At 38.1% G+C, this 24362-nt stretch overlaps 1 protein-coding gene across 2 annotated transcripts in view; it reads right to left on the bottom strand.

Moving 5' to 3' along the window:
* LOC105692202 (E3 ubiquitin-protein ligase MIB1) overlaps positions 1-23068 on the bottom strand; it is a 203719-nt gene extending 180651 nt beyond the window's left edge. For both annotated transcript variants that reach the window (XR_003150195.2, XM_025746133.2), the window contains exons 1-8: positions 22851-23068; positions 22341-22688; positions 22046-22246; positions 21842-21961; positions 21427-21756; positions 21199-21346; positions 20871-21112; positions 20559-20756 (exon numbers count right to left, since the gene is read on the bottom strand). Coding sequence is in view for 1 of the 2 variants with exons in the window: in XM_025746133.2 (XP_025601918.1) it covers positions 20559-20756; positions 20871-21112; positions 21199-21346; positions 21427-21756; positions 21842-21961; positions 22046-22246; positions 22341-22688; positions 22851-22952 (1689 nt within the window). In the remaining variant the exon portion in view is untranslated. The remainder of the gene's footprint in view (positions 1-20558; positions 20757-20870; positions 21113-21198; positions 21347-21426; positions 21757-21841; positions 21962-22045; positions 22247-22340; positions 22689-22850) is intronic.
* Positions 23069-24362: the final 1294 nt, after the last annotated feature.

Below are 24362 nucleotides of genomic sequence, written 5' to 3'. Positions count from 1 at the left end.
TTTATGAGCACGCGATAATCCCGTGTAACGTATCAAAAATATAGAAATGACCCCACGTCGTAACGTTGCAATGACAAAGATGAGTAATCGGTGCAACTTCCTTTTTCACGAGAAAAGGTCAATTTTCCTTCTCCGAGAAACCGCGGTCTCGATATATCGTTCCGCGCCACCACGAAAAGGTAAAAATTAATTCAATCTTTTCATTGAAAAACACTGTTCTTACGAATTGGATTACATTTTTGTCACTGTGAAAATAGCGGTAATTTGTGATTCATTCCGGTGAATTTCGAGCACTCGCAATCAGTTCACGATTGAAAATTATTGCCAACTCAGATGTACCAAATCATTTGGGATCGAAGAATAATTCCTGATTCAAAACTAGGTGTTTCTCAGTGAACGACTTCTTTTCCTCTTTAGAAAGATTGAAGACGAATAGGGGGAGAAGCCGATTCACTTGAAATCTGAAACGATAATAAATAATCAATCGCTTCGAGTCAAGTACCTAATTCTGAATACCGAAGAAAAAGAGTGTTGCGAAAAGTCTAAACAACAAGACTGTAGAGTGTATACGTATAGAAGTGACACGGAGTTAAGGAGAAGAAGTCGTTTTCTAAAAGACTCTGAAGGAGGCTTTGAATGTTCCTTTCTTCCTCTTCCTCTTCCTCTTCCGTTTCCTCTTCCTTTTCCGCTGATCCCTCTCTACCTTTAACTTTCCCCTCTTTCCATGCCAAACTACAACCACCGCAGGAACCAGAAGTATCCAACGTATACCTTCTGTCTTTAGCAAATTCTTCTCCTCAAGAGTTATTTGTGTACAGATACCCTCGTTCGCGTTACAAAGAGCAAAGATTATCGTTTCCATTCGTTGCTATGTTTTTTGGTCATCGGCAACAAAAAAAAAATTTACTTCCCCCTGATTTCCTATATTTCCATCCATAATATCCACGACAAACATACAAAATCAACCCTTCTTCTTCAACCCTTTCGCTGCAAGAGGATCGATCGACTCTATAATTGACAAGTTAGAAGGAAGGCCGAAAAAAAAAAAATTTCAGTATCTCACCACAGTTATTGACAAAATATCTAGAGGCTCGTTACTTTTTACACATTCTTCATCTGAAAATCTGAATTCACCTCATGAACTGAGAATAAACAGAAATACGGTGAACGCGTAAAGAAGGAAAGAAAAATGAAGAAAATAAAGAAGCAAAAAAAAAAAAAGACCGAATAAAATAAAATATAATAAAGCTTGAATATTTTTAGGGGATGAGTAGAACAGTGGCGATGTGGATGGTAACGAAAAAAGTCAGTTGTCGGTGGTGACGGTCGGATGTACGTACGTGTAGCTAGTGGATTTGTATACATATGTATATAAAAATGTAGCAAACAGAGGGGGGGGGGGGAGGGGGAGGGAGGAGGGAAAGGAATAAAGAAGAGAAGAGAAAAGAAGGAAAGAAGAAAGGACAGGCTTGTATTTCTTATAAAAAGGGGCATAAATTCATCAGAGATAAACACACACTCTTGAAGGTTTTTATTTTTTTTCCTTTTTCATTTTTACTCGTTGAAAAAAGCGACTTCATCCCGTTCGCCATTGCTGCGTATGAGAGATACACATATACATATTTTTCAACTTTCTTCTTGACTCCGCGGAAGAACGAACGAACGAACGAACGAACGAATGTATATTCCTCCTCGCAGCAACTTCAAATCTAGCAAAGGGATGATGCCCGTCCCTCACCCCTTGCTCCCCCCTTTTCTCATATATATTTTTCTCAGCCAAAAATTCCGCAACAAAACGTGGTAGATGTAACGTTATATTATTTTTTTTTATTGTCAATTTTTGTTTTGTTCACTTTTCATTTTATTGCATAGTTTCGTTCATTCCGTTAATCTCATTTTATCCTACCACTGTTCAACTCTTTTTTACTATTGCGCTCAACTTTTACCATCCATTTTTACTTTTTTTTTTTTTTTTTTCGAAAACAAAAACCATCCGAGTTTATCCAACTTCAATTTTAATCTGCTACGTTATTTATGTTACCTATACGATGCTTTTCTTATTCAGGTTTTGTTTTATCGTTAGAACGGTATTTCTCTAAAACAAAAAATAGAGAAAATAATTAAAGAGAATTTTTTCCGCAAGCATTTAAAGTATCAGGAGCTCTCCGTAGGGATCAAGAGGATAAAAGATTAATCGCCAGGACCTAGTAACCGAGCATTTTCTATACATACATCTATATACGTATGTATACATAGCGGTCAGAGAGGAAAAAGAAGGAAAGTGGAAAAATTTATTACACCAGGCTGGATGAATTGAGATTGCGAAAAGTGCTTAGAACGTTATTTTCTTCGGTACATATACTGCACCGCTATACCTATACCTATATAAGATTTAGCGAATATATAAAAGCTGGAGATCTCTGAAACGGTTAGTTTGGCCTCGTGGTAAACAGCTATAAGATCAGTGAGATCTTCCTTCCTCTCCACATACACCATATCGTATGTACACATATGTATGTATACGGGTGCAGAATGTGTCTTTTACTTTTCTTATTTTTTATTTCTCCTTTCCCTACTTCGTCCGGCATTTTCCTATCTTCCAAAACTATACGAGAAGACAGTCGACGAGAAACAACGTCTGCGGGGAAAAGAATAGTGAAAGAAATTTGTATGGTACCCCATCTATATGGAGCAAGATTTCATCAGTAGCTATATGGTCGTCTGTACGTCTATACGGAGAAGGCGAACGGAACAAAATCAACAGATAAATCGTCCGACAAGCAAAAGCATCGAATGCGATAATAATGTTCACCTGCGGGACAAACAAAATGAAATAAGAAAAAAAAATGAAATAAAAAACGACGAACGGGATAACATTTTTTCCAGAGTAGACTGAAAGTTAGTGAAAAAAAAATTGGACAAAAATCCGGAGAAAAAATTGAACAAAATTGAAAGAACCGAAAACGTGCGGCGGGAGAATGAAGGAGGAGAAAAGAAGAAGGATAAAACGCAACCCTCGTATAAAAGAGATGTCGACGACGACGCCGGTATAAAAACGAAGTAAATACTTCCGCGTTTATTATCCCCACACGACAGAAGTACTATTTCGTATAAGCTAAAACCCACTGCAGGAAAACTGTACATAATATACGTACGTATGTATGTATAATATACCATATAATATATAATATAGACAAGGTTAGGTGATATACGTATGATTTTTGCAATATATAACACATGGACAAGACACGTATACACATACGAAATACGTACGTACGTGTATCCCTCCCTCAAACTGTATGCATGTATACCTGTGTAAATATATATCCTATGTATATTCGTGAGCGAGGCAGCGAGCTGTGTGTTATTCTTTCTTTATTATGCATACATCCCAGTGAAGTATTTTATATTATATTGTCCCGGGTTATAAAAAGAAATGTTTACGGTAAAATAGGTTATTTCCTCTAGGGAATAGTTCGTATTAAAATGTAGGAGTGTGAGGTATAAGACATATATTTACATGAATATATATACATATACATATATATATACAAATGGTACATAGGTTATACCAACCCACCGATATATTTCTTATTTTTCTACTAGCTACTCCTCGAGCAGCCTTGCGAATTATTTTCAATATCGTGTGGTACGTACGTTACGACCGAACCTGCATTCGCAGAAAAAAAATTCAAGCTAGTTATATATAGGTGTGCGAGTGTACGAGCAATATGCGGATATTTATAATAACACACGTGATAACCATGTGATAGAAAATTATTGCCGTGAATTTTCGAAAAACTAAACGAATACTTGAATTATATGCGTAATACGGAGAGATAATTGAAATTTAATTTTTTCTTTCATTATTTTTTCATTGCTTTATTTTGGTTAATCACGGAATATGGTGTAATAAATTTGTACACAGCGAGCAGCAAGAATTAGGGGGTTGTTATTTCATTTATTCGAGAGCGAAACCTTGCGCAGCATCATGTCCACCTGCAGGAGCAGCTCACCGCGCGAGAGTAATTTAGAGAATAATTTACACACGGCTCTGACATTTTCATCAAGGGAAAATAAAATTTGAAATAAAAATATCTATTATGAAATGTATATTTTTTCAGATATTTTCCATTCTCATTTTCCCTCCTTTTTCTCTCAAATTTCCTTCGCGTCATTCAATTATACAGGTTTCACGAAATAAGCTCACTGCACTTTTCGCTCAAACTAATTAAAACGTACTTATACGTTATACGAAAAAAAAAAAAAAAATACTAAAAATACCGTGAATAACGATAAGATGAATAAAAAAAAACAAAACAAAAAAAAAAATGTGCTTCGATGAGGGAAGGAATAAATAAACGAAAAAGTACGGGGGGGGAAAAAAAAAAAAAACTTTTTCACAGTCGCTTCTGTCGGAGGGTTATATATAACAAGGAATACACGAAGTCGGAGAGACAGACGGTTGACAGATAGACAGATAGATAGACGGGACAGAGCGAACTACCCTGACAACCGAATCGCAAGTCCCTTCCAAAGTCCCAACAAAACACTTGGGAGACCAGGGAAGAAGCGGTCTTTGGATTTGGGGTTACCGTTTGCAGAATGGTAAAAGAAACAGAACAGAGAGAAATAGTGAAAGAGAGCGAGAGAGAGAGCGAGAGAGAGAGAGAGAGCAGGCGGAAGAGTGGGGGTTGTGGGTTGAGAAGCTACTAGACAACCCCCGCGTGGGCAAAGGGATCGAGAAATCGGAAAGGGGAAAAGGCCACTAAGAGGGACATTAATCCAGGTTAAGTCGGGGAGGGGGTTAAATAAGTGACGTCACTGCCACTCAGAGGGATGAAATGCGAGAGAGGGAGAGAGAGAGAGAGAGGTGAAAAAAAAAAATCGGTCCCACTTTTTCTCTCCCGCTCTCGCCGATATCCATAATAAATTCTCATTTCTATTCCTAGTTCCGTTCGTTTCTTTTATTTCATTTTTGTTCCCCTTCAACGTTGTTACCTCCCGTATTCAATTTTCGAATTAATCTCCGAATAGTACGGAGTACGATGTACGTACGTACGTATGTCCTTTGCATTAACGTTGTTCAAATATTTATAACGAAATAGATGAACGTCGGGGTAACATTAACTCCGTTTAAACGTTCGACGTCACTTTGTCGTCGCATCTGGTAGCTACGTAGTTTTATGTACGAAACGTTAGTGTACATATATATATATGTATTTGACACATACAGATACGGTTTACTACCGGGTATGTCACGTTAACGGTTATGGCAGAATTAAAATTAAGGAGTGCAAGAATTACACAGGTAATCCAGCAACAAAACGCGATGACTAACCAAACCCTCCAAAACTAAGTACTGAAATATATGAAAAATTAATACCACGATCATAACTTGAACCGATATAGAATAAATGAATGGATGGTTTTTCTCTCGGCGTCGAATGCTTCCGTATCTGCAGTACAAACATAGAGATGTAATGTAAGTACATACAAATATATATATATATATATGCCACTTTTAGACCAAATCCTCAAGACCCGGGGCGTAAGAGTTTTTGCCAACTAAGGTCGGCGGGCGTGGATACATCGTGTAGACAAATGGTCCAGCATTTATCTTTTTTGTCGCAGTTTCTAGCACTCGTAGGTTATAGCAGTGGTGGGTGTATAGTACAAGGTATACCGTTGGTATACATACAACGGAACAACCGTGTCGAGTAAGAAGAAAAAAGAACGGAACAAAGGGCAAAAAATAACGAAGGAAGGCAGACATGTAGAAATAAATGTAATTATATACAAATGAAAGAATAAAAACAGCGGTGGAAAAAAAAAAGAAAGATAAAATTTAGACCGCAGATACGTTAATCGTTGTGACGATGACAATTGATCCGATGAATTGAGACAATATTAATAAAATCCGTTCAATCTAATCTATCCCCCGCATCGACCGCCTTTTTCATTCGCAGATTTCTTCGACCGTTTGACTTACAACGTACAATTTATAATTACAGCGAAAAGATTACATGAGTTGTAATCCGCGTAGGTTGTATCTGTACGGAGTTTTAGCTTTGTACGTTGGTCCAATAGCTACGGGAATAGCGTATCAAAAGTAACAAGAGTAAAAGCTGGAGAAGCGAGCGAGGTAATGTTAAAGAGGAGCCGAGTTTAATGAGAAACTTTATAGCTCGTAGTTAATATTCCTTCGAGTGGAATATTCAACGTATATAAGTTTATAAGCGTTGACTGGTAAAGTGCGGTTTGTATGTATGTATATAGATGAAAATACACATAGCTGGTACAAGGATAATATACGTGCACGTACACGACCCCGCATAACTACACCGGGTAATAAACAGGAAAGTATTATAAGTTTCGATGGTTTTTAGTTTTCTTAAGAGTTTATAAGTTGGGAAGGACGTTCCGCAACCGCACCCGTTACTATCGCACGCGAATCGATCACATCTGCAGTGAATTAAATCCACGCGTTGAAATCGTCCGCATTTCATTTTATTTAACACGCACGGGTTTCGTGATACGCGAAAAGTCGAACTATAAATGAATAATCTTCTGTCCGAACCGTTTGGTTTTCATCTTGCTTTTTTTCATCAATTTTCGAACGTGTCAATTATTTTTATTCCAATGAACCGAAAACCGTAATTATAACGTACGTACGATACAATGCGGGCACGAGAATAGTAATTTCATTGAACGTATTTACCTGTAGGGGAACGCGGGGCAATATGGGGTAGTGGCGCGAAATAGGGTACCCCAAAAATATTGTAAACATTTTTTTTAAAATGATCGAAAAGGACTTCGAACGTCATTCTGGATTAAAAATTTTTTTTTGTTTTTTTTTTCTCACGGATTCGTCAAGTACCCCATATTGCCCCGCATTTTCCTATATTTATATTCGTCTCTTTGACAAATGTGTTCGACGAATAAATACGTTGTCTACGTAATATTTCGTGCAAAGTCATCGATGTAATATCGACCGAAAGAACATGAACAGTTATAAGTATACGACGTGATTAAAAAGTTACGTCGTTATAAAGGACTAAAAACTTCTTCAAAAGCGAAGCGCACGTATACTGATCAATTTCATTTGAAATTACTTCATTAATGTATCCTCCATTAAAAAAACTGACTGCGGTACCCGCACCGAGAAACGACGGGAGAAATTTTTGTAATTTTTCTTCTTTTTCGAACGTAGACGTACGTACGTGCATAGGTGCATGTGCAAAAAAATAAAGTGAACTATAGGTGACAGAAAAAGAAGATCGTTTACAGCAGCAAATTATTTCGCTTTCTATCTATAGAGGCAACAGCTGTGGTCTACACCAAAAAGTTTTTAAGACTCAAGAATCCGCGAGATATTATCTCGAGGGTCCTGTACGCTTGGTTTGCTTTTTTTTCAAACGTACATAACGAATTTAATTACCGCAGACTTTCAGTCGCACGGTGTGCTCAACGAAATGAAATAATTTCCATCTGTTACAACATCACTGTTTCACCTCGGCGAGAGTAAAGAAACGGAGCAAAAATTGAAAAAATTAAAAATAAAAAAATAAAAAAAAACAAAAAATAAAGAATATATTAATAATTAAAAGTTGAAAAAGAATGACAAAAATAAATTGTCCGGTATGCCAAAAATTAAAAAACTGAACGAATTAGCTGTACGTAAATCGCAATCATCTAAAAATTGAAAACCGAGTACGTTTGATGCTGCTCGTTTGATTTTTACATTCGCGAATTCAATTTGTGGCACGTACGTAAAAATTAACGCAAGTTAATTAAGCTCTCGATTTCACATAATAGATACGGTTGGATAGGTGAGGCTGTAATATTGCATATAATACCGAACTTCAAGGTGAAATTGAACGAACCCCGACGCAAAGACGATCTAAAGACGTCCCGAGGCTATCGGAAAATATAATAGAAAAATGGAGAAAGAAGGGAACAAAAGTTAAAGCAATAACTATAAAACACTCGAGTCATCCGCAGATATAACGACGCAGAGTTTTCTCTATATATGAGAATAATAAGAAAAATTTCGTCCACATCGTACACCCCTTATATAACGGCTTCCCTCTATAGTACTATTTTCCATTGCCCATAAATGCACTTCGAAATAAGAAAAAAATTCAACCAAAAAAAAAATCAAAGGGCTCATTAAAATCCTCCAGAATTTCTATTTTAAAAATTCTATAAATATTTATTAAATATATAATATACCAGGGGGTTGGGTAGGACGGTGGAAAAATATCAAGAGCCACGTGCCCTCTAATCCTAATCCTGCATAGGTATAATAATAACACACTTGAAGAGAGAGGAGGAAAATATGGGAAAAAAAAAAAAAAAAATTAAAGCGAAAAAGAGAGAGAGAGAGAGAGGGGAGGCCTTCAGGGGTTAAAAGTACCGTACCCCATATTTTACCCACCGCCAGAGGCATAACCGTATATACTACAGAAGGTAGGTAGGTAGGTAGGTAGGTAGGTAGATACGGGTGGTGCGGTATTAAGGGTAAGTTTTAAAATTACCCCACGAGTTCTTTGCAGGTCCAAAGCCAGAACGATGAGAGAGAGAGAAAGAGAAAGATAATTATATGGCTTATTACAGGACGAAGTATGCGTATATAAAGGCGATTTCAAGGAGCTGTTGCTGGAGAGCTTTTTCTCATCTTTTTTTTTTCTTCTTTTTTTTTTCTTTTCTGGTTTTATTTTGTTTAATTGTATGATGTTTTTTTTGCACATAAAGAGCGAATGAAAGCAAATTAGTAACGAAAATAATAAGAATAAAAACCGTCGATAATCGATTGGGAAGCCCGTTATACATTGAAATATGTACAGAGAGGATGATAAAAAAGACCTTATTTCCTTGTAGCGTGACTATACATATGATAAAAGTCGCGAAGTGTTGTTAAAGTCCATAAGTATGATCTGTATATAGTACATACATAACAAAGTTGAACTGCCACCATATTAGATTAATAAGAAAGCTTGATTGCGTTTCATAGTAACATTTCGCAGCCCAGGAATCGCAATCTGCAATCTGTTGAAATTGATGAAGTTGTCGCCAATTTTTCGATTTTCGAAGCAGAAAAATTGAGATATCTCGTGTTCCTGAGGTCAAAATGTGGTAGTAAAGTGTAATACAATCAATTTTAGATATACTATGATTGATTAAGTTTGTCAAATGGATTTGAGCAAGATTAAGCCAGAGCGTTCATTCCATTGAAGCGTGATGTAAGGGTACAGAATTCGTTAAATTGGTACGGCATAATCGGGAGATTATTCTTTTGAGATGATTCCGTAGAGGTAGGATATATTTCATCAAGTTTTAGGTGTTAGCTTTTCAGAGGGGTGATCAAAAACAAAAAAGGTCCTTAGGGATATAGGATTGGTAAAAACCCTACGCGTATAAAGGCCAAAAAAGACCTTACAGAGCGAATCTTCCACAAAATTTCTTTTGGAACTTGTATGGTGACGCAAAAATACCTGTCACTTCTCTCTCTTTCTTTCTCACTCTAAGATTTCTCAATGTTTAAGCGTTCGTAAATTTTCTCCCGTGGATCCCATAAAACTTCTTTCATCCACGCCTAGAGGGTACGTTTATTTTTCTTCTCAAAAAACCACCCACCAATTATAAACGGCTGAAATGTAGTATCGATTCAATTTGACAAAAAACTAGAATTCATAACGATCGAACCACCAGCTATGGTATAAGTATAATAATAAAAAAATACTCCAATTTCTATATCACATAAAAACTTCACACCGTATGCTAAATTCATCAATGTAGGTCCAAGTATTTATTTAATCTTGTCTGGATCCCAGCCTCCCGATTTCATTTTCATTTTTTCACAGCAGATAAAAACTTTAATACATAAAAAAGGTATACGTACACACTATATATATATATATGTATTGATCGGTGTGGAGATAAACAGATTTTTTTATGTTATAGATTTATGGGGTTATATACCGAGAATATTATGGGGTGTGATACGGTGGGTATATATCTATGGATAGATGTTATTTGTTTTAGATGAAAAATATCTTGGGTTTTATTATATTATGCAGAGTGAATTTGACGAGGGTGTTCCTAGTTTTTTTTTTTTTTTCACTCTCATTTTTTTTGCCCCTTTTTTCTCTTTTACTGCATCAGTATTTACATAGGTATGCTATATACTCGTATTAAGCATGTAAGAAGTATACGATAATATGAGGTGATATCTTTCACGATCGAGTAGAAAACGAATAAAAATCGCTGCACATAGTGGAAAAAGTGAGAAGATAGTAAAACTGCGATGATCGATTTAACGATCGCGATTGAAGAACCGCGTATCTCGAGTTTCTTTTTTATACACGGTATTTTACGGATGTGTAAATAGTCGATCTCGAGAATCCCGAAAACCGTTCAACGCTTCGCAAATCGCGACGCAACGACGACAAAACGGTCAAATGGTAAGGCGATAAATCGCGAATTTCACATCCAATGGTCGTTCGAGGTTGTAAAGCAAAGGGAAGAAAGGCGTCACATTGAGTGAGAAAGGAAAAAATTCATCCCCAAAAAACCATGTTCCGAATTCCGCCAGCGAAAATTTTATGCAGGGATATTTCCGAGCTTTTTTGTAAGAGGGATGAAAATATTTTATTTTCTTCCCCGCAAGGACGGATCTAGCTTCATTAATGAATAAAAAACAGCGTAGTTCAACAAAAAAAAAAGATCCCTATTTTTCATCGCGCTTTCTTATACGCATCAACGCCATAATAATACAGAAGCAGCCATATCTTTTATGTTACTACCTGAAAACTGCAGCAATTGCACGTTACCATTATTCGGATCATTACTCTTTATACTCGCTACCGATCGTTAAATTACTGACTTGGATTTTGATCTCTTGAAAAAATTTATCTAGTGTTCAGAGCCTCGAGATTTTTACGTCAACTCTGATCGTAAGTATACCTCTCTTCCGTTTCCTCATAGATACTTAAAGAATGTCACTTGGACTTGGGGCTTGATCTAGACACCCGGAAGAAAAAATTTAATAGTTCAATAGAAAAAATGAACCCATCACGCATGAAACTGCAGATGGAGTCGGTGTAGGAGAGCAAATATATAAAGTGTACCTAAAATATTCCATGATATTAGTATATAGGTATATGAACCTAACCCACGTAACGTCACGGGCAGGTCCCTAATTAGTTACATTGGTTTTGTTTCCGGAAGGTCCGCACCGCACAATTCTGACCAACCATCGGGATATGTAACATAGTTTGTACACATAAGTGCACGTATATAATGTATACATGCATTAGGTATGAGTTCGGTGCAGGTTTGAGTGTACGTTTTCTGAATCCATAGTGAAAGGTGAAAGGGGACTGGTATAAAGTCAGCAACGTATAGATGACGTCTAGAGAATCCTAGCGATTCTTATGGTTTTCGTTGGATTTTCGAATGTATAAGAGAGAAGATGGAAGACAGAAGATAGAATCGGTTGGTGGAGAATAAGGTGAGAAGGTTGGATAGGTAATACTTTGCCGTCTGATACCATTGTTATTTCAGCCAACCCTCTCAATCCCATTCAAAGAAACCTGCGGTGGGTAGGTACCCATACATACTTACATATGTATGTACATATAGTACATACACACATATACATATAGAGTATATATATACATACATATATACATATATGCCCGCTACGTCGTCGCAACGTTGCTGCAGAGATTCTTTCATGTTTTATCGCGCGTTTTCCAATCGATCTGAAACCGAATGAGGAAAGAGGAAAGAGAAAAAAAGAGTAAAAAAAAGAGAGGAGGCTATGTCTCGAATTGCTATGTTCTTTGGTACCACACCTATTTGGGCAGGGACCACAAACGTCAGGATTAAATCATTTTTTTTTTTTTTCTATAAGCCAGAGTCGACTCTTTTTCAAGAATCCTAAGAAAAAAAAGAATTTAGTGTTGAAAGAAAATTTTAATGTACATTATTACATTTTTGTGTTAACCTACGACAAAATTTGATGTAAGCATCTCAATCAAATCGGCTGTTCATCATCATTCGTTTCCACCTTTTTCTTTATAACGGGGTCGTCAACGTTGGCCTCGCGTTATGGGTAAGGATATCAATCTTCAAGGTGATTTGACGCGACAGATAATACTTATTATAGAAAGTTGAAAAAATTCGGGTATCGTGTATAATGCCCTTAGAGTTTAATATCGAAAAAATCTTTAATATCATATCGGAACCGTACAGTGGGATTATCACTTAAGATCCAAGCCTGCTTGAGTGAAAATAAAAAGACGCTGAATGGGATGTGGAGAGGAAAAGAATGTATAAAAAGGGGTGCGATTTCAAAAGTGAATCAGCCTGGAAACTCGCTCTATGTAACGCTAATGACTTTGAATTATTTAACAGTTTTCAAATTGATAGACGAAACGGAATAAAAAGATTTTACAATTAAATAAGTAAAGAGCGAAAAAAAAAATTAAATTCGAGGTAGGAAGTTGTATTACAACTAAAGTAAAATAGTATGGAATACGTAAGTATAACTAAGAAGGTATGCATGCATCTGGGCATCAGGCAGCAAGATGGAAATAGTTTCTAGATCCCACGTAATTTCGCAATTGCTTAATCCCCAAGAACTTTGTCTAAAGTAAACATAGTTAAGTTGAGCGCTCCCTCGTTCTCCCTCTCTCTCATTTTGTATTTCACATTTCCCTGTCTCTCTTCCACTCTTTCATTACTACTACCCTCACGACATATATTCGCGATGCATATATACTGTACAAGTATAGAAAAAGAAGAGACCACCGCGACTGTTAGTTATACAGAAAATTCCTGAAGGGAAACCTGGATGAAACTAACCTCCTTTTCTCTCCTTTATTTCCAGATCTACCGCCACCTTGTGCAGTCTACTTCCTAGCAATTTTATTTGTTGACCGGGATGCAAGGCGCAAAACTCGTTTTAATCGTGTAACTCAAACTAAATTGGAAAAAAATAGCTATGCACCGAGAAACTATTACATTTTTCTTTCATTACCGTTAGGCTATCGAAATACTTTCAATGTGCGATGTAGGTATTGGTTGAAAGGAAAGTTTCTTTTTTTCTCAAAGCTCTCCACGAAATAATCGTTCCAGAATTTAATCCATAGCGAGCCAAATGATTGAAAAAAAAAAGAATAAAAAAATAACCCCCGGAACAAAATCGTGCAACAAATGATAATTTGACAAACTTTATCATAATTAATTCAACTCTTCACGCCCTACTTAAGATTTTCCCCTAAAAAGGTCAAAGATCAAAGTCAGAGAGCGATCACCCCGCGTACTCTACATAGGCATATACGTATGTATACATGTATAGGAAACATCGTATAGGGTATATAGTATACCTGCAAAAGTAGTCATAAACTATGCACGAAATCGCGTCCCATATTCTGTCTGAAGTTTATCACGGGAGTCACGAGAGTTAGCAAGAGAAAGACCCGTACCCAAATTCTTCAGGGGGGTGAGCACCAAAAACCACTGCGTTGCGGATGCCAACGTTTTCGCGTCAACACCCCGTTTTATATATATATATAATATATTACACACACGTGCATATACATAGGTATACATAAAGTAGACACGTCAGTCCAGATGCCCGTCATAGCAAAGGATAAATTTTTTCCCGTCATCTTCACCCCTCGAACAATTCCTAACCCAGGGTTCTCTATTTTTTTTTTTTTTTTTCTTTTTTCTTTTTCTTTTATACTACACTTTTTCATCTTTCCACATAGCGTCGAATTTTTTATTGTTTGCTCTCGTCTTCATACCTTGAGATTTCGAACACTTACGGATTGATCGTATTGGATGGAATAAGGAAAAAAAGAAATTGACAGAAAGTGAAAGTAACGTGGGCCAAAAATCTCGTTGAGAATAAAATATTTTTTTGCAAGATAAGCAAAACCGTTTTATGAATTTCCTTCTTGTTCTTAGCCGTCTCCTCCTATATACCCGAACAATGTATTATTACATGCGGTAGAATATATATTCATAATTTATTTTGACATCTACATATGTATAAAGTTGTAAGTGTGAAAATACGAGACGAGAGGAGACCTGACGAGACAACTCATCTGCAGCACCGGCAGGACGAGGGGAAAATAGCATACATGCAAATGTACGTGTGTGCACGTACGTATCATATATATATATATATATATATATATATTATAAATCCTACCCGCCGGTTGTCAGCAAATATGTTTTACAGTCGAAGCGTCGCGACGCCAAATACCGCACCGAACGATCTGCAACCCCTCCTATATGCTATATATGTAGAATATATATACGAAGCTATAGCAAATGCGGCACAATATCTGACTATAAATTCTGTACACCATTGCACTGACTCCAAAATTGAATAACTCAACGAAAAAAAAGAGTAAAAAAAAAAAAAAGGAAGAGAATATATAAATTTAATAAGAATAAAATAAAAATCATGCGAATACACATCGATCATCGAAAAACGCTACGATAATATAATCCTGCGTCGACTATACAACGTGTGGGTACGGTATGTGATATTAGATACGACAAAAAAATGATCTACGCATCTCGATATGATTCGAGACAATTTTTTTTTCTCCTCCGATCGCACATCGATTGATTTTCGACCTTAACACGATCCAATCTTCATTTTCTTACATTTTTTTTCTCCGCCCAAACTCTTCATACGTTCGATTAGAATAACTATATACGTTACACATGATCTATAATACATGTTCTTATAGACACGAAGATGAGAAGTCGTCGTTGGCAGGTCTTCTGGGCAATAAATCGAGCCAAAGTTCGTTCGTTCGTTCGTTCGTTCGTTCGCGAAGCAGTGTGATAATTTTTGTCGAAGTGCGTCAGTGGCAGGCCTTCGCCTCTCCCGAATGTATATAGTACCAGTGGTAGAAGTAGTAGTATACCTACCTATCATTGCTTTTCCGTCAAATTTGTCACCGCCAGAAGAGCTGCTGCAAAACCATCTATACCAAGAAAAAAAAAAAAAAAAAGACGGGACGATATCTTCCCAACGAAGAGAAAAAGACGATCAACCGCGCTAGTGCAAATAATGAAGAAGGGGTTAACAAAAAAAAAAGTAGCGAGACGCTGGGACAAATTATGTACAAAGAAAAGAATAAAAAAAATAAAAATTTTTCCCCTAAAATTTGAATATCAGAAATTTTTGTTGTAATTCGCATTTATAGCCGCATTATAATAACAACAGTATAATTATTATCGTTATTATTATTACTCTCCAAAAGACCGAGAGTGGATATTATATACATATATAAACCGGTGGTACAAGGATTGAAGAGACAAAAGTTTAATGGTTGTAAGTTATTACAATAATTTCATTTTTCCCCCATTTCCCTCCCGCCCCCCGAGTGTGTTCTCATTGGTGGTTCCAGGGGGTTGTGGGTTTCTCCGTGGGTTTCTCATTGCACGCGAGTAAAGAGGTGGTTGTGTGAGGTGCAGGTCAGGGAAGTAATTAAGAAAGTTAGCTGTACAGCTTTCGCTCATTTTCATAATCACCACGATAATGGTATAAATTAACAGTTAGCGTAAATCAAGGATGTTTTTAAGTGGCTCTCTCTTACACTTCCTCATCCCCCGAGCCACCCACACCCCCTTTCTCCATCATGTGCCACGCCCCTTTTCACATATACCCCCCCGAATATGCGACTTCCGAAAATCGCCCCTCATTTCGATACAGTTCTTTATTTCCCAATCGGTCAAGAGTGGTGACAAAAACGGAGGAAAAAAGAAAAACCTGACGACAGTATTACGTGATCAAATTGGTGAGGGACGGGTTGTTTGCTAGTTCGAGGTATAGGGTGTTGAGTTCCCGAATCTAGAAGCGTCTCGTGTAAGACGAGGATTTGGTTCGTCCCTTTTGATTAGTAATACGTCTCCTCCAAGTGAAGCTCTGGTCGCGTATCTCATGAAGCGACATTTCCTTCTCACCAACTGAAGAGCGTCGTCTCTTCAAACGGAATTCGAATACATTCGTACTGTATACAGGTATGTATACGTATACGTAACATACACAGCTATGTCGCAGGGTTGAATTCAAAGCTGCCTAACGAATAACTAGATTAATTAGGGCCCTGGCAAATGAGGACTCTAGCTGGTAGGTTCTCTTGCTCGACAAACACAAACGTGTATACATATATAATTTATAAGGAGAAGGATTCCTGCAGCTGTAGAAATACTGCTGCTCCTGTATCAAGTATGCGTATATACGTATACGTAGGTACGTACGTGTGTACCTTAGTACCCATTTCTCTTTCATTTTTACGTATTATAGAGACACAGATGTCGTATGTCGCACCACGTACGTATAGGTATCCGCTGCACATAAGCGCGGGCTAAGGGTGAATTTGGAAAAAAAAAATGTCCAGTTGAGAGATTGCAGATATTAAAATAGATAAAAAGAAAATTTCTACGTCATGTTGATCTGATATACGAAACAAAACTACTATAAATTCAAAAGAATGTAACCTACGATGAAATATTCTAAAACATATACTCGACCGTATACGGGTATAATGGGAAAAATATATACATACACACACGTTAGGTAGGTATGTGCACGTGAGAAAATATATGTATTCTGATTGGAATCTTGGTACTGATTCCACTATGGAGAGCAAGTGTACGGGGGTGGTGCAGGTGTCGGTATAGGTATAAATGTATGTATGTGTGTATGGGGTAGAGGAGGTATAATAGGAAGGAACCAGCTCGCGTCCTCCTTTCCCCCGATTTCCCTCGTTTCTCTCCTTTACCTCTTGTCCCTCTTTTCCCCCGCCCGCAAAAGCGAGAACATGTAATATATACCCGCGTATTCGCAATCCGAGATAACCCGCGAGGCTATAACCTATCCCATTTCCAGAGACGCGGGCGGTAAGGGGGTGATAATTCTACGAAAATACTCGCCCAAGGTATACGATAGGTAGCTTGAATCGCTATAGGAACTATAGATACTCTTGGAATTACCTGCCGCCCCGCTCTACTTTATACCATTTTACACCATAATTCTCAAGAATAATGAAAACCCCGCGTTACAAACGCCGTATACAATAGCCGAAAAATTTTACAATATCTTATAAGCGAAATATCTTTTCCTGAATCGTTGTTGCGTACATATATTCGCATATATTTCATCAATTGACATCTCTTTTTATGTACGACAAATAAGAAGAAAGAATTCTTAATCATGCAAATTCTCAGACATATATAAGTATCTCTTTATTTTTATTTCCTAGGTCTGACTCGCGAGTCGCAATTTTTTCATGACGCTCAACTCGAATGTTACTGGAATTTAAGCTGCAGTATTTTCCAGAGAATCACGTATACGTATATACGTACGGTTACTATCCAAAGGATTCTGGAGGATCGGCACACGTTCGACATGAACCAACTGTAGCAGCCACACGAGCAATCTATGGCTACCTTTCCTACCTCTTTTCCCATTCCTTCAGAAGTTGCAATCGTTCGAGAACGACTATTGCCAGTTTCAGTATAACGTTGCTATATGGTGCCGTTGAAGAAAATCTTTTCAAATCCTTTAAAGTTCCACTAAATCCCGCTGTACTTCGATAGAAAAAAAGTAAATAAATGAAAAAAGAAACAGAGAAATAAGAAAAGAGAAGAGAGAAGAGAGGGAAAAGGCAATATATATACATATCGGCAGCCCGGTGGAATATCCTGCGGTGCAGATCGAATTTTAGTGAATGTTTTTTTCCTCATATCTTTTTTCATCTTTATACGTGGCACGTGTATGGGAATTTAACTCGATTCGAATATACCGTGAGCATATTACGACAAACATGCGATGCATGCGAGATTATCGCTATTTCTCTTTACTTCTTTCTACATCAATCTTCCTTTTTCTCTCTCTTTTTTTCTTTTCCTAGTCCAATTAATCCGTGTTTAATCTATCCTCTACTCCGAAACGAAGCTAGATAAACCAAGTGAATAATAGGAGTGAAGGTATAAATGGAAAGAAGGGAAGAAATTCCAACGGTTTTTCCCCGATGAAATTTGTCATTTGTAGCTAGTCTTACGAAACAGTTTCTGGGTGTAGAAAAAGAGAGGAATGTGCAGCGTGAAAAGAAGCAGGACGTGAGGAGTGAAACGAAGAAAAGGTGGATACTGGATGGCCGTTCGGATGCACGGCGAGAGGGTGGAGTTCGGATTCGAGTTTTCGGGGTGGATTCTTGGAACGGGAATCCAAAACAGGAATAAAACAGCTATAGGGTAGGGTTTAAAGCGGCATAAAAAATGGCTGCTCTGGATTAAGAGGATTTGGCGGAGCCGTTATCAGGCAAAACGACGCGACCGGCCCTCCCAGTCGGCGTAGCCCTCCAACTCTACTCTTCTCTTCTCTTCTCCCCGTCTTTCCTGCATTCACGTATAGTTGTTGAACGTCGTTCGTTTCGCTCGCGGCTGTAACCCTCCCTCCCCCTCCAGCCCCGTGCGAGCATAAATCATTGAAGGGTGATACCAGGGGTAGTCGAAGAGAGAGAAAGTAAATTTATTGTACTTTGGGAACATGTCCCCTTAAATCTGTTGTACCGTAGTCAAAAAACTAGTTTTCAAATGTTTCGTGTATGAAAATTGTTATATTGAACATTTTTTCCCCCCTTCAAAAGTTGTATCTGAGAGAACAGAGAGGAGCATCAGCTGTACAGGAAGAGTAATTCAGTAGATGCATGTATATCACATTTCGGACAGCTCACAAAAGTAAAATAAATAAAATCCTGAGAAAAATAAAAAGAGAAGAATCACGAACGAACGCGGAGGGTTCGCTTATATTCGGTTGTATTTCGAGAGATTTGATTCGGCATTCCGTGGCAGAAATCGAAAACGAAAAGCGGAAAGCTCTTAAAGAAAACGGGTGTCGGAATTCGCTCTGGGAATTTTTACATCTTGGTGGGATAAAATAGTGGCTGAGATCCTATATTTTCCAAAGAATTATATCCTCGATCTTAAAATAAATATCAGAATTGCATATACATAATAAAAGATAATTTAATCCAGACTCGACCGCATTATACGGATCATTATCGTTAATTGTAGAGGTAATTGCGTAAAGCGAGTGGGATAACGATATAAAACGGTAATAAAAAGGGTTAACGTACGATTAGCATTCTACCAATTTCATTATTCAGTCGGTTAAAACTCCCGGAATTTTCCTCGTATTTTCTACACACAGATTTTCACTATCAATATTATCGAACCGAGCTCTCATTTACACGTTTAGAAAAGACTCATAATATTCTCGATTCAAGCAATAATACCCAATCATTCGACTTATTATACTCGATTGAATGATTCGGTTCTAATCCAAAGTTAGTAATACAATAAGGATGTATGGAAAAATTAAGAATCGAATGGAAGAGAAGACTGCGGTACAACTTTGATTGAAAGGCGGAGGAAGGTTGTTGATGAAAGTAAAAAAATAAACCCTAATCTCCGAGGGTACGGAAAACTTTTTAATTAACCGAACTAAGCACATAGCTGCTACTCTGTGAGTGTTGCTTCTTTTTGTGGGCGTCACAACGCCCCTTTTTCCCACATAACGCAGCCAACTAAGTGCAAATTTTCATTTTACGTACTTCCAGGTATAAAAAAAGAAGAGGAAATTATTTTGTTTTCTCTTCTACAATTACGGAGTACAGGGTGATCAGATAAAAAATAAACACGCGAGTTACGGCGATTCTGTAAAAACTCAGCAAATAATTGCTCACTATTAATTATTCCATAACGCGACTCGTTTGATCTGAAAATTTTGGCAGGTGCGTGTCAAAAATAAAATATAAAAACTGCACGTTATCCGCGACGTTTTGCGAATCACCCGGTATAAAACGAATGAGAGTATAGCGGGGATCTGCCCTGGCTTTGTGGACGAGAGGTGTGATGATTAAATATAATTCACTAATTCGTAAGCAACGTTGAAACTCCGTTAATGACCAATCGCAAAGTTCTTCTCCTGCTACTCTAACTATATACATGTAGGTATATCTCAAAGTACTCGCGGTCACAGCCTCGTCTGCAGTGGCTTGGCTACGAGTATAGTAACTATAGACGTGCTTTTCTCGCGCTGCCATTTAATCTGCATGTCAAAGACCACCGCTCTCTCTGCATAAATATTTATCCGGAGCTAACTTAACGATTGCAAACTGGGCAACGACCTCATCTCTATCTCTGGGTGCTCCCTTAGATCTATCTCTCATAAATAAAATTAACCACGTTCTTTTTTCGACAAACTATTTAGCTAATACCGGAATAAGTTAATTCCACAGCCCATAGAAATGTAGGCGTTCCTTACCTGTAGTTCTAGTTTGCCATAACAAACCGAAGTTTTCGCTTTGCCATCATTATGCCATTGGAATTCGGATTATTATTAGAATTCATGTAATAAAACAGCAGAAAACCAAAAGTGAAACAATTTGACATGCCGAATCATCAAAGGCATCGAAGAATAATATCAGATACTGAGAACTATTAAGACTTACCTGGAGACTCGGATGGCAGCCTAGTTCTAATAACGTTCGTACAACTCCTGCGTGGCCCTTGTTCACAGCAATATGAAGTGCAGTTTGTCGACGTTTATTCCTGGCATTGAGATCTGCTCCAGCACCAGCCAGCAAAGCCATCACTCCCGGCTCATCACCAAATGCCGCGTGGTGAACTGCTCTGTCTCCATCTTTGTCCTAATAACAACACATAAATCGCGTTTTAGAGATATTAGTAACCACGATTCAGTATTTGATACCACGATAATGCGAATGAATAAGGATATTCATGAATTGATTGCTTACACATACCTCAATCTCTACGTCGGCTTTGTACCGGAGAAGGATTTTTATTACTTCAAGATGTCCGTTTTGACTAGCGGCCTGAAGTGCGGTGTGTCCGGCGAAAACACCATTCACGTCTGCTTCTGGTCGCTTCAAACTATCTTCACATTTAGCAGCATCCCCATTCGCTGCAGTCTTTACTAACTCCTCGTTAACGTCACCAGATACATGAGATTCGAATAATTTTTTTAAGAGAGCTGATAAACGTTCTGAAAATATAAAATGAGAGATGGATTCAAAAATAGAATTACGCATCCAAGTTTGGTTTCCTCAATTGACCACAATGAAAACTGACCTCCGCTTGTATTTCCTGGTACACAACCATCGCTGCTGGCTACTTTGGTAACAGCTTGCGGATTATAAGTCCAGGAAGTACTACAAACGTCGACCTTTAAATCACCATCGTGATATATTTGTTGAACACGTCCAACCTTACCCAAAGTCTGTGAAAGAACACACAAGAGATGTCAATAAACTATCTTCATGACTCAGTGTACTGTAAACTAGTGAAGTTAAAATTTACCGGGACCATAGCTTCTGCCCATTCTCCATGCCCACTTTGTAGCAGCTTAATTTTTTCTAAGTCATTAGAGATCTGAACTAAATCGCCAACTGCAAAGGTCTGGTTATCTGTACTGGAACTCGACACAGGGACAGGTATTTGTACTTTGGTTAAAACCGCAGGGTTAAAAGTCCACCTGTTTCCACTTGGATAAGAGACAACAATATCGTGATCTTCATCTATTCCCACAACTGTGCCAGTCGTACCGAGGCACTCAAACATTCCATCTGTCCAGCCACCATGGCCATGTTGCAAGGATTGAACTATTTCCAACTCTAGATCGACGTTTACCTGTAAAACGGAGTTTGCTTTCAAGACTCGGTCCTTGATGCCAACGATTGAAGTGTTACAAAAGAAAGATGACTCTAATATATACCTGATCTCCAATCTGTAGTCCATGAGGTCCTGTCCGTCCAGGAGCCTGTTCACCAAGAAGTGGAAGATGATCCCTATAGACGGTTTGTCCCTTGGCATCATTCACGACTTTTAAATCAGCCTAGAATTTAAAAGGGCGTCAGCAAAATTTCCAGCAGCAGAGAAATATAGAGCTTTTCAGTAATTCTAAGCAAAGTCTACTAACCATTCCCTCAAATCCAACACGATATAGATTTTTCGCTCCGTTGTCCCATACAACATAGGCAGCTGATCTAGGACTTGCTGCTGACCAATCCTGCATTTCTGCAACCTTTCCTCTACGCCCATTACCTCCATCTTGATCTTCCCACTGCCAATCAACACCCCTCACAACCCTGGCACCAGGAAATATCCCACGAATTGCAATCTATCATAGAAAATTTAACATTGATCGAAAACAGGGATAAATGAAGAGGAAAATACTGAATTGAAATTGTTGTCAGTGGAAACCCTTCACTCACTTTCTTGCTTTTTCGTCTTGGCTCAAGGAGGACCCTTTCACTGCCAGGAGTAGCAATGCGATAAAACCTGTGTCTCAGATGATGTTTGTCTCCATGATAACAAATAGAGCATAAATCATAATTGCCACACTCTGCACACTTCCATCTTATACCAAAAATTGGCTGTTGACGGCATGTATCGCACATCGTGCCATCGTGCTTTACCCCAGTAGGCGCGGAATCTAAGATGCGTAGATCAAAAGCTCCAGAACAGCGGTAATTAGCTGCTGTTCCATTATCCCAGACAACGACGACCTCTTCGGGAGATTCAAAGTTGCGAACAGTTCCTACATGGCCCTCGCCACCATCCTGTTCAATGTATATTCAATAAAATGTAATCGATACTTACTGAGTAAACAATTTCAATGTATGTTTCATTCAGGATGAAAAAAGCGGAATCGAGGTAAACATAACAGTGAAATAGAGTACCAGAGGCAGGTTATAACTCAACTTAACCTAGTATGACCTAACCTGTTTTCCCCATTTCCACTCGGGACCACGAATAACTCTGGCACCGACACCCTCCATCATAAACCGCGTTGTACGAGTACCGGCACTCGCACTAGCCTCCATAATTCACTGACAATTAAATCTACAACAAATATTTTTGATCGGAGAGTTATCTCTCACGAATCCCTAATGAAATATACCGCCATCTTGGGCTTATGTCAAAACAACGACACCTACGTGCGAAACCAGTGTGCGGTGCATGGCTAAAAACTTGACAAAATAAAGTTACAGGGTAACTAAAAACAAACACGCATGCTCCCCGCGATATTACATTTTTTCCCCAGATTCGAATTGAATTGGGGCGAACGGCAACGACTACAAGATTAGATTGTACAAGATATCCGTACAAAAAGCGGATGAAAAAGATTCAATCTCACTATGAGCTGACTATCCTTTTCTTTTTTTTGCACTTTCCTTTCCGAATGTGAATTCAGTCTCCTGAATTGCAGGTTCCATTCCTTCGATCGCAACTCCCGGGACCTTCATTCGAATGGAACCATCTACGATCAGGAAACTGCGCATTGTCGGTTAAACGTGGGTATATTTACAGGTATTTTACATCCACGTCAGTTTAAAGTAGTTTCAACAATATTGTTACCAAGTTATACGTATTATTTTACTCTCTGGCAGAAAAAAACGAGAAACCACTACATTGAGGTAAAGTGTGATTTCAATCGAATTTGAACGTGAACTTGAACGCCTAGCAACGGTGTTACGTGATTCGTCAATCGCTAAGCGCCCGTTTCAAATCTGAATAAACATGAACATGACCGATACAACAATGAATTTATTTCTCACTCAAAGAAATCAACGGCAAATATTGGCATTTCAGTTTCGTTTGATTCTGCTAAACTTAAAATGTAGAAAGACTGTATATTAATTAATTCATTTGCTCCGATCATTGTTAGATAAATTTGATAGGATAATCCCAGAGTACATATAATAGTAATTACCTAACCATCATTAATCCTCTTCTTTTCGAAATATCAGAAATGATAAGGAAGCCGTTTAGAAATGTAACCGACTTCGACTTCATGCACCCTCTGCCTTCAGCAGGTTTCACATAATTGTATTCAAGCTCTCCCGGTCTTTGACCACCTTCAGTTTGAGTTTGAGATATAAAATTTGAAGGTCAAGATACAAAAATCCGTAAACAAACGTGGTACGTTATGCCACGACGATCTGTCTACAAAAATGAATAAATTGAGCGAAAAAATAGATAAGGATGAATCTGTGTTATCATCGGGTCTTCATAACTATCATCTTTAGTATCGTGCCCCTGTTTTAGGCTTCAGTGCCAGAATGAGGGGTGCTATACGCAGATACAGGATGGTACAGAGTGGCTTTTCAGGCACTCGAGGTTTTCGTCAGCAGCAGAAATACAGAGAAAAACGGGTGGGACGCGCAAGCGCTTCGCATTCAAGGGTTGCTGGGGTTGACGTGAAATGAGGGAACAAATTTCCAGGCACCGGG

The sequence above is a fragment of the Athalia rosae genome, chromosome 3 (assembly GCF_917208135.1).
Source record: "Athalia rosae chromosome 3, iyAthRosa1.1, whole genome shotgun sequence".
Taxonomy (NCBI): Eukaryota; Metazoa; Arthropoda; class Insecta; order Hymenoptera; family Athaliidae; genus Athalia; species Athalia rosae.
The sequence above is the reverse complement of the archived record's forward strand: the minus strand, read 5'-3'. Positions and strand labels throughout refer to the sequence as shown.